Consider the following 12,301-nt stretch of genomic DNA (forward strand, 5'->3'; position numbering starts at 1 on the left):
TTTTTTTTTTTTTTTTTTTTTTTTTTTTTTTTTTTTTTTTTTTTTTTTTTTTTTTTTTTTTTTTCACTTGATAAATTTGCTTTTTCGCTTAAAAACGGTGTGTGGGTGCGTTGTTTTTTCACAAAAAAAGGACTAATCTTACAAATTCAAGAAAATAGTAGTTTTTACAAAATATTAACAAATCGCTATTATTATGATTTTTCACAAAATCAAATCCTATTTTCACAAATTCTCATACATATGAGTAGGTTTCAGACATTTTTACAAAAACATAAACCTTTCACAAAAAGTCTACGTCGACTCTTAGTAATATATTAGGTAAGTAACCGAAATTGCACTTTTAAAATGAAAAATGAATATAAAAAGGCGATAAATGAATCTTAAAGGCTAATCATGCAGGTAGATAACTCTAAGAAACAGTGAACTAAATAATCTGTTATGGCATGTGGAGAATTCTTCTACCTTAAACTACAATGAATTTATAAAAATGATAAGTGGAAGAAAAAAAACTTCATGATTTTCATTAATTCCTTGAATTAAAAAAAAGCTGAATTACTTAAATTTTTTGGGTGGAGGGAACAAAAAAAGAGCTAGATATCATAATAATCTTAATAAAGAGGGGATACCTTGTTAAATTATTGTTGATACTTATTAAATGTAATTTGTTTTTCAAAACGCACGTTTCTTTGAGGTCTGAAGCAATAAATTGTTTCACTCTGGCAAGGAAACACTCTGTGGTGATTAGAGAATATTCCTTCTAAAAGCCCATTGTTCAGATACTATATTTTTCTGTATGATTGGTAAACAACGGATAAGCCGACTCTCCTGTGTAGGGGGCAGGGAACTGTTCTTGCATCAGAAAGGTCCTGGGTTCGAATCCCAGGCAAGGCATGGATGTTTCTTTCTCACGGTGTGTGTTCTATGTCCTTTCTCCTTTGTGTGTGAATGTGACCCACCCCATGAACGGGTTGTGGTTGTGTGAATAGCGTGGCAGAAGTCGAATTCCTGATCATAGATGGCGCCACTGAAAAACAGGAACAATCGCACCCCCACTGCCTAAACAGGCATACGACAAGAACAACGGATCTATGTGAAGAAGATTTTTCCTAAACGCTGTGGAGTGATTCCTTATGAATACTACTCTAAATTGCTACACTTAAACGAATCGATGCATTCACTGAACGTTTAAAAAGAGCTGGAATAGTAAAAAATAAGCACCATCAGAAAATTCTTGATAAATAAATAAAAAATTCAGACTATTTCACGTAACGTGACCGTAATAAAATTATGTAATGTTATTTTAGAACGCATACCAAAAATCAGTTCAAGAATTTGTCAATAGGTTTTGGTTACCACGAAAGCCAACAATCGATTCTTAGGAAACATCTGCTGTTAAAGTAAACAATCGATTGTTACAGAACATCTTTTACTGTTAAAGTAAACGATTGATCCTTGCAAAACATTTTATCTTAAAAGTTCAAAAATTGATTCCTGCGAAGCATCTTCTGTTAAAGTAAACAATCGATTCTTGCCAAACATGTTCTACTGTTAAAGTAAACAATCGATTGTTACAGAACATCTTCTACTGTTAAAGTAAGCAATTGATCCTTACAAACATTTCATGTTAAGAGTTCGAAAATCGATTCGTACGAAGCATCTTCCGTTAAAGTAAACAATCGATTCTTACCAAACATGTTCTACTGTTAAAGCAAACAATCGATTCTTGCAAAACATCTTCTGTAATGAGGTCAGTGTGTTTTTAATAAATAAAAATTTAACTATTTTTTTTTAAAAAATGTTAAGTAATAAGTCATTCAAAAATTAGTATAAATTGATAAAACGTGCAAAAAGAAAGTTAGATTTAGGAATCAAAACTTAAAATTTCCCTTACCATTGATGTTGGGTCCAGTGACGAATACCCAAAAATCGATGGTTTTTTCTTTTCCCAGCTGCTCATAATCCCAGGGCTCTTTGATCTTAACATCACCAGATGAATCCACATCAACCCATTTAATAGGGTTCTCCATCTTGTAAGTTTCTTGGGGATGTTTCTTATCCAACTGAAACATCACTTTTCCTGGTTTGCTGCCGTCAGTCTCCTTATACTCGTAACTTTTCGTGGGTCTCACGCTTCTCTTCTGACGGGACAGCAACTGAATATCGTTGCTGTCGACATTTTCACTTTCCAGTGGTAATTCCTCACTATACACTTCGATATACACCGAAAAGGGAGCACTAATCCTCGGTGGTTTCGCTGTATCCTGGGTGCGCACATTCAACTTGTAGGTCTTCAACTCGGGTGCCGCGATCAAAAGAATTTGACCCGTCTTCGGGATAATGGCAAACACCGGGTGCCGGGACACTAAATGATACACGGGTTTATCACCATCCGCATCGTAAGCACTCACGTTTCCGACGATGGAATACAGCTCCGTGTCTTCCGGGATCCGGAATTCATAGATGGTCCTCTCCGGAACCGGAGCGTTGTCGTTCACGTTGTTCACCTGGATGGTCACTTGGGCGTCGGCGCTGTTGGCTTCCTGGACATCGGTGGCCCTGATGACTAGGTCGTACACTTCCTGCCTTTCTCTGTCCAGGACGCGGTTCGTCCGGATGACGATACTGGAGGAGAGGTTGTTGATTGGAAGTTGGACAATACTGAAGGCGTCCTCCTCGTTTCCTGACACGAAAGTGTAAATGATTGGATGGTACGGATCCGAAGTTGCAAACATCCTATCCAGGCCTTCGACCACCGTGCCCGCCGGTTCGTTCTCATAGATTTGCCCGCTGTAGCTATCTTGAGAAAACCTCACGAGCCGATTCCTATCGACGACGTGGATCACTATCATCTGTTCTTTCGTGCCATTCTGTGCCTCTTGTCTGACGACCAGAGTCAAGGGTGGAGAGTCGATCAGGTGGCTGAGTTCGCTGGTCGGCATCAGAAGTCCGTCACTCATGACTGCAAAAAGACTAGAAAATTCGTTCTCCAGCAGGCTGAAAGCTTGTCCCCAGTAATCTAGCCTGGTGATTCCATATCCGGGATAAGCGTCGTGGGGAACAGCAACCCGCAGGACATCGGCAAGACAACTCGAAGACAAGAGACAACAGCATACCGCTAAAATTCTGATGAGTCGCTTGGACCCCGCCATCCTGAAGAGTCAGCTTTTACATGCAAATGATTTTTTGTCGGGCAGCTCCTGCAATATGAAAAGAAGAAACATGTTTTATTTCATATTTTAATAAATTTACAACTAATAGCAATGACGAATATAGGCGATGGAATAGATAGAACACTGAATGGAACTAAGAGACATTTTGCGTAAGAGAAATTTTTAAGTAAATTAAACTTAAAGTTTGCAAGTAAGCAACATTGTGCTTTGCCTTTATGTCTTGTCTAATTGGCCAAAACTAGAAATTTTTAAGACTCATTTAAACTGTTCATGTGCACACTTGGGCACTTCAATTTGCTTCTAAAAAACAGGTTTTATTAGGTTACTTTTTGACAGTTTGTTGCCAACGTAAACTAAGATTGGCGGTCCATCCATTCAAAACACACTCAGAAATTGTCACTTAAATCCACGAAGATCTTCGAAATTTTATGATAATGCAAAATAAATTAATGCTGATTAGTTGAATAAGACTAAAATAAGCTTTTAACCTGAGAAATCTCATTTCTAGACGCGAATCAAAAGAGTTTTTTTTTTTTTTTTTTTTTTTTTTGCTTTTNTTTTTTTTTTTTGTACGAGAAGACAATTGGTCTGCAGCCTTATTCTTACTTTATTCAATCTCTCTGAGGGTTTCAATTTTGAAACATCATAAACAGAGTTCAAAATTGATCAAAACACTGTTACGGCTATCAAACTATTCAAATTCAATTGCTACATTATTTACCCATTAATATGTTTAACTTATTCATAAATCACAATTATTTAATATTCGTGTCACTACAATATTCGCTCTATTAAAAAAAAATTGACTTTAAAAGTTAAGAAAAATTATATATAAATGTTTTATACCTACAATTTTTTTTCCATTTAAATAATCGATTATTATTATTATTATTTATATATTTTCAAACCATTGATAGGTTTCATTTGAGACTGTGATGCAAAAAAAATTAGTAAAAAATTTTATAACAAAAAAAGGTCGAAACCATTAAATTTCTACAAAAGAAAATATGTCACCCTTTCTTTTTCCGTAAGAATTATGAATATTAATCAATCATCCAAAGTGGCAGCAACTCCAGTCTTCTATCAAAAGAGAGCATCAATTTAAGGGTTAAGGTCAATAAGATTTTTAACTCTAGCTATTATAATTATTTTTAATATGAAAGTACATTTTTTAACAGATAAAAATTTGAATCGGGGGAAAATATTTTAGGAAGTAATACGAAAGTCAAACAATTTTTAACAAAGAAATTTCATGGCATTAAGATATTTAAAAAAAATAATAAAAATTGAATATTTTTTGCCGCTCGTAAAAATAAAATTAAGATATTTTGCTGGAAACATATAATTTTTACGACAGCATTATTTCCGCTTACATTTGCATAAAAAAATGAATGTTAAATAGGGATTTCGATTTTTATCTTAGGGATAGTACATAAAAATTATTTGTAAATGATGATCCCCCCCACGCATTTTTATTACACAGATAAACTAAATGATAAAATCCATTTTTCACACATAAAATCCAGATACTTTGTCTTAAACATAAAATTAATAAAAGTTATGAAGCATAAAGGTATTGTTTGTCTGTAAAATAATTTTTATTATTTTAGTAATAGTATTTAACACTAGATAGCCCAAGGATGTCATTTTGACTGCTTTTTAATTTCAATTAGAAAAATAATGATGTATATAATGACACAATTTCTTAGAATTTTGTGACTTTTTGTGCAACATAAAAATTTTTTATTGTTGATATTTACTAATAGCTTGTTATATAAATGAAAATAACATCAAAAATATTAAAAATTAGCTTTAAACAAATTTCTTTATACATTAGTTCATTATTTTAACCCTTTGACGCAGGTGGGGCACCGGAGTCCAGTTTATATTTTTTTTCTGACTCTCTAATTACAAGCAGAAATATATTTTGATATTTTTTTATTATAAAAGACAGTCTAATAGTTAAAAAAAATCTATTAGATTATCGGAATTATATTTGTATGAAAATATAAAATCCAAAAGAAGAAGTTTTAAAAAAAATTCATTCATATTCAAAAATTTGTCAATAGTTGATTTTGTAAATTAAAGAATTTTCAATGATGAATAACTGTTTCTGTTAGATTTAAATAATTGCAAATTTGAAAATGAGCCGTGTGTTTGCCGTTAATGCAGAAAAAGAGACCTGTGGTTCATGCTGTATTTCATAAATAGAAATTATTAAAGTGCTAAATACAGTATACTCTCGATATCTCGAACTTCTATATTTCGAAAACCTTGTTATGTCAACAAAAAAATATTTTTCCCTTTGGCATTACATATCCAAACAATGTTAATTTGAATTCCTATGTCGAACAGTTTCGTTTCAAAACCGTGTCATGTCGAATATTTCGTGAAACAGAACAGAAAAAATCACAAAATACGTTTATTGTAAACCAATTATTTTCTATTTAATGTATAATTATTTTTGTCTCACTTTCAAAAATTAAATTACCATTACTGTATTTAGACTTATAGTCAACTATCATTATATATATATATATATATTTATTAGTAGTTGTTTTTACATTTCATGACTCTACTTTCTAGAGAACTATCTTAGAATATATTTTTCTACTTTTTTAGAACATATTTAGTTCTGAAAATACATTCAGTTCTTCTCTAAAACTCGCTATCTCGAAATTTTTTTAGAATCATTTGTAGAGATATCGAGAGTATACTGTTATATGTAATATTTTTCACTTATTTTGAGTACAAAATAATGAAACAATTATGAAAAATATGTTTAATAAACTTCAGCGTCAAAAGGTTGAGGATAAATATATTTAATTCAACCAGCCGTCATACTTAACTGTTGCTTGGGGCTGTAAAAAAAACATATCGCCACAGTATCTATATTAGGTACCTACAGTAGCATGGTATCTATGTCACCGTGAATGACCGAAATAAAGAGAATGTCGACTTTCGCCGGTGAATGTCAACAATCACATGCAACTCCAATTCAAAATATTAGAATAATGATAAATAAAGCACATAGTGGTTTGAGATATGCATTTATTTTGGTAAAAATGAATACCTGAGAATTTTGAAGTGTGTTATCACATTCTACATGTTTTGTAGATGAACATAACATAAATAAATTGTTATGATATTGCAAAAGTTTTTACAATGAATTTCTTCTAAAAATTCAAAAAATTTGAATAATTTTCACAGTGGTTCAAAAAATTAGAATAACATGAACAAAAATAGCATAATTCATTTAAATGAAATCTGCATGAATAGTTAATACTTAGTGGCATCTCCCTTAGCTTTAATAACGTCACGCAAACGATTTTGCATACGATGCACTTCTTTTTTGCAGTCATCTTTGCTGATAGTTGCCCAAACGGATTTCACGCTTTCTATGAGTTCATTTTTGTCCTTTGGAGCTAAATCCTGAAGGCGTTTCTTCATTAAACCCCATATATTCTCGATGGGGTTCAAATCGGGTGAATTGGCCAGCCAAGGAAGTAATTTGACTTTATTGTTAGTAAGCCAAGTAGTGGTGGCGTTTAACGTGTGGCAAGATGCGGAGTCTTGTTGGAAGATAGAGTCATCCTCAAATAGATCTTCCGATGACGGAATCATAAAATGTTCAAGTACCTCCTTGTATACTTCAGAATTTACCCTTCCTTTCAAAATGCACAGCTTTCCTAAGCCCTCAGCACCCATACACCCCCAAATCATTACAGAAGTGCTAAACTTCACTGAGCGTTTCAAGCAATCTGTGGTAAAAGCTTCTTGCTTACAACGCCAAACACGGACACCCTGGTGACCGTGGGAAACGCAAAACATCGATTCATCGCTAAAAAGTACGTTATTCCAGTCCTGAATACCCCATTGCAATCTGTCTTTGCACCACCTCACTCTGGCCCGTTTTTGCTTGCGTGTAAGTAGCGGCTTTTTCTTGGGCACACGTGATTGAAAATCAAGTTCATGGAGTCGTCGTAGTGTGGTAGATGTTGAGGCATCCACTCCTTGTTCTCTCCACTTTCTACTTATGAATCTCAAGCTCTTGAAGCGATTTTTAGTGACGACACGTTTCAGCATTCTGTCTTGTCTCAGTGTGGTTATTCGTTTACGACCACTATTTGAGCGATTATTTTTAAAACTTTGATTTGTAGAATAATCTTTTAAAATTTTACTTACAGTTCCTTGAGANTAATGTATAATTATTTTTGTCTCACTTTCAAAAATTAAATTACCATTACTGTATTTAGACTTATAGTCAACTATCATTATATATATATATATATATATTTATTAGTAGTTGTTTTTACATTTCATGACTCTACTTTCTAGAGAACTATCTTAGAATATATTTTTCTACTCTTTTAGAACATATTTAGTTCTGAAAATATATTCAGTTCTTCTCTTAAACTCTCTACCTCGAAATTTTGCAATATTTTTCGCTTATTTTGAATTCTAATTATTCGTTGATATTATTATACGAGGGTTGTAAATTAAATAGTGGCAACTTAGCCGTGAAATTCACAGATGGGCGGGCATGCGTAAATAGGGTATGGGTGCGGTGAGGTGGCGCTGTTGTCGATGTGTGGAGTGCAAAAAACAGTCGATTTGCTAGTTGTTGCGTGGCGTTAAAGTGAGGAGTTTCGTTTCCATCGCTCTAAAGCATGTTGTGAAAAGGCTTAATGACGAAAAAAGACGAGATGCTTAAACCCATCGTGTTACTGTCCTATACGGTAAAACATTTGCTCCACAGGCTTCCACTAATCCTCAATAGCATTCTGTTGCATTTTTGCCACGGGCAACCTCGATTGTAAGCCACGACCGCTGATCATCTTTTGAAAACATGCTTTAGAGCGATGGAAACGAAACTCCTCACTTTAACGCCACACAACAACTACCCTTCTAAGCAAATCGACCTTTTTTTGCACTCTACACATCGACAACAGCGCCACCTCACCGCTCTCGCATCCAATTTGCGCATGCCCGCCCTTCTGTGAGTTTCAAGGTTAAGTTGCCACTATTTAATTTACAACCCACGTATTTATCAGATATTTTAATATCTGCTGAGGTTATATTAGGAGAAACAACAGTGTTCGGAGTACGGGCAAATGTATACCGGACAGTGGCACTGAACCTTAAGCAAACATCAGTGTAGTGTATACCGGGCAAATGCATAATGGGAGGTGGACTGAACCTTAAAAAAACATCAGTGTAGTGTATACCGGGCAGTGGCACTGGTCCTTAAAAAACATCAGTGTAGGGTATACCGGGCTGTGGCATTTAACTGAATTTTCTGTTTTTACATGCAAGCATGATCTTATTTGCTTAAAATAAAAATTTATAATTTATAGATAAAGTATAAGTAGTGTGCATGAGTAGTGCGCATGATTACTGTTAAAGCTCGAAAGCTGTTAAGGCGCTAAGTAAAAAAAACTCTAGGAAAATCACCGTGGTTTATAGTACATTTCTGGTTATTTAAAAAATAAAAAAAAACTTAATTTTGTTTAATAAAACAACATTAACAACAACATAACATGCGGTAGTTACAACATTAAATCGGTAATTTTTTCGTTCATAGGGGAATAGTTTATCAAAAATTCTGGTTTTCAAAATTATAATTCCTCTTACCACACATCTAGTAAAATATACAAAACTGAAAAGTAAACTTTATCAAAAAGTGGGCTTCATGCTATGCTCTAAGGCATAATAATGAACTTATTTTTACCACATTTTATGACATATAAAACCATTTTCACTGCTTATTTTACCAAAATCATAACAAAAGCGCTTTTGTAAAAGTTACCGAGCTTCTTGGTGTTCCCATAAGAAACCGGAAACCCGGTAAATTTTACCAAATTCTATCAGTTTTGGCCTTATTTTTCTTTTCAATGAGTGAACATTGCCTAGCTAATCCTCAGATTAACTGATTTGTTCCGTTAAAGATCGAAATCAAGGATTTTCCGCATGTTACCTAGGTAATGAGCACATTAACGGCTTCCATGTCGTTGGAAGTTAAATAGTTTATTTCTCTCTTTCTATCAAATAATTTGTTGAATGTTTCGATTTGACTCTTTATGTATCGAAAAATAAGTAAACGATATCTCCTTAATTGTAATGTCTTAAACGTCGATTCTTGGCGTAGTATTTTTAAAATTGTCTATGATTGATTCTAATCAACTAATTTGTTGCTTCTTTGTTCGTAGCAACTTTATTTTTATGATAGCGAAAAATAAAAAAAATTTTAATTGAAGCTTACAGAAACGTTGCTGTTGTTCCAGCAAATATCTCGAGTGTTTAGTATTCAATATGCAGATTATATAGTTATTTTTTTTTATTTATTTATTTATAACCGTCGTTGAACAGCCGACCCAAATTTGGATTTATGACTAATGTTCAACTCCGTAGCATTGTCATTTTGAACCCAATCCAGAAGACAACGGGAACTCCTGGATCGAGAATTGGATAAAATTTGTCTTCGCGGAGGACTTTTTGATGGAACTAATCAGCATTTGCGTTACATGGAGAGGAAGACCACGTAAACCGCTCATGGTTACTCTGACGACAAATGAACTCTAACCCATGATCCGTCTACCACTGAGGATATTTCCCACCAGCACTTTGGTCGGTGCAAGCCGGATGCGGAATTCGTATAGAACAGCCATCGCTGCGATTTGAACCCGGTTCACCTCATTGGAAGGCGAACGTTCTATCCCCTGAGCCATCACGGCTCATCTAGGTAGTTTGTAGATTACCTAGATAATTTGAAACAATTTTTGGCACTTTTATGAATCACACTAGGTAATGGTCACTGTATAATAACTGATTTCTACATTTTTACAGTTGTGTATGTATTTACTGCTGAATATATTTCAGATGATTTACGTGTGTCAAAGCTCATCTTACATTTTTGAGTATCATGCTTCGGATGTTGGCCGTGAATTCTTGTCCCATTTCGTGAAACTATAGGTTTTCTTAATTACTAAATCAAAAATGCTTTATTTACATCTTATATGCTTCAATATAAATTATAAATATAATATAAATAATGCACGCAAAAACTTTACTGCTGAATATATTTCAGATGATTTATGTATGTCAAAGCTCATCTTAAACTTTTGAGTATTATGTTTCGGATGCTTGTCATGAATTCTTGTCCCATTTCGTGAAACTATAGGTTTTTATTAATTACTAAATCAAGAATGCTTTACTTGCATCTTACATGCTTTGAAAAGAAATATAGAAATTTTAAATAAAATATAAATAATGAATGCATAAACTTAACTGTTGTATACGTTTCAATAGACTAATACATGTCAAAGCTCATCTTAAATTTTTGAGTATTATGTTTCGGATGTTTGTCATGAATTCTTGTCCCATTTCGTGAAACTATAGGTTTTTATTAATTACTAAATCAAAAATGCTTTACTTGCATCTTACATGCTTTGAAAAGAAATATATAAATTTTAAATAAAATATATAAATAATGAATGCATAAACTTAACTGTTGTATATGTTTCAATAGACTAATCCATGTCAAAGCTCATCTTAAATTTTTGAGTATTATGTTTCGGATGTTTGTCATGAATTCTTGTCCCATTTCGTGAAACTATAGATTTTTATTAATTACTAAATCAAAAATGCTTTACTTGCATCTTACATGTTTTGAAAAGAAATATATAAATTTTAAATAAAATATAAATAATGCATGCATAAACTTAATTGTTGTATATGTTTCAATAGACTAATACATGTCAAAGCTCATCTGAAATTTTGAATTTTATGTTTATGATGTTAGTCGTAAGTTCTTGTCCCATTTCGCGACCTACAGATTTTTATTAATTACTAAATCAAGCATGCTTTATTTGCATCTTACATGTTTAAATTATGAATATATAAATTATAAANTCGTAAACTCAGAATTGGCTTGACTGTTCATAGCGGGTTATAAAATAAAATGTATATATAATATTATAAATTATAAATATATAAATTATAAATATATAAATTATAAATAAAATATAAATAATGTATGCATAAAACTTTACTGTAGAATATATATCAATAGAGTGTGTCAAAGCTCATCTGAAATTTTTAAGTTTTATGTTCCTGATGTAAATTTTTGTCCTTATTTCCTGAAACTATATAAAGTTTTGTCTTAACTGTCAAATGAGGAATGTTTTAACGAGATGAAAATTCGTGCGAGAGATGATATGAGGGTTAAAAAATTCATTTCATTCGTTGATCGGTCATTGTACTGCCGCATTGTTTTTACTCTCTATTGTGGATGTGTTTTGTGCATCCAAAAAGAAAAAATAATATAACTCTGACCTTCAATCTTTGACGGGGAAGAGACAGATGGAAATGCGTACATCAAAAGAATCGCATTCCTCAAATTGTCGCTCTCTGTCTCGCCTGAGGGTCACTCTTTTTCACAAATTATAAAAAAAAAAATACATCCAATATATCACTTCGCAAAAGGTAAAAATGTGTTGCTGTTGTTGTTCTTATAAAGAAAAAGAAACAATTCGGAGAGGAAGATATTTCCGCAATAAGAGAACAAAATTCCATTTAGATATTTATCTCTTTTCATTTTTTCCCCCTACAAATTATGGCTTACAAGGGAAACTGGGGAAGTGTGACTCGCCAATTTTAAAATAAACTAGTGGGATGTATGCCTTATGAGGAATAATTTTAAGGGGCAACATTCGTTTTGGCCCATAGAAGGTCCTATGAGAGATAAAAAATAATTCAATATATAGAAAAATCGATATTTTATTACTTCAATGCAGACTATTAGTTATTGTAATTGTCTCATACTCCAATTAATTTGTAATTAATAGGTTAATTAATTTATTTTCTAATTAATAAATCAATTAGCAAATTAATTAATTAATTATTAATTAATTAATTGATTGATTCGCAATTGCATACTCCAATTAATTTGGAACATTTTTGAAAAAAAAAGTTAAAAAATTTGATGTCAATTTTTTTTTTTTTTTAAATTAACCTAACAGGTTTTTCTGAAAAACTACAGATATATAAAATTTTCAAAATCAATTTTGAGAATAAATATGCATTATATAGTACGTGAAAGTAAGTACCACAAAATTAATTGGAGTATGAGA

The 12,301-nt window shown here is 32.5% G+C and overlaps 1 protein-coding gene across 1 annotated transcript in view; it reads right to left on the minus strand.

The window, feature by feature from the left end:
• The window catches only part of LOC107454545 (neural cadherin), a 500,390-nt gene that overhangs the window by 472,263 nt on the left and 15,826 nt on the right, over positions 1 to 12,301 (minus strand). The window contains exon 2 of the mRNA XM_071180540.1: positions 1,892 to 3,197. Coding sequence (XP_071036641.1) covers positions 1,892 to 3,149 — 1,258 coding nt within the window. The 5' untranslated portion in view covers positions 3,150 to 3,197. The remainder of the gene's footprint in view (positions 1 to 1,891; positions 3,198 to 12,301) is intronic.

This window comes from Parasteatoda tepidariorum, chromosome 4 (genome assembly GCF_043381705.1).
Source record: "Parasteatoda tepidariorum isolate YZ-2023 chromosome 4, CAS_Ptep_4.0, whole genome shotgun sequence".
Taxonomy (NCBI): domain Eukaryota; kingdom Metazoa; phylum Arthropoda; class Arachnida; order Araneae; family Theridiidae; genus Parasteatoda; species Parasteatoda tepidariorum.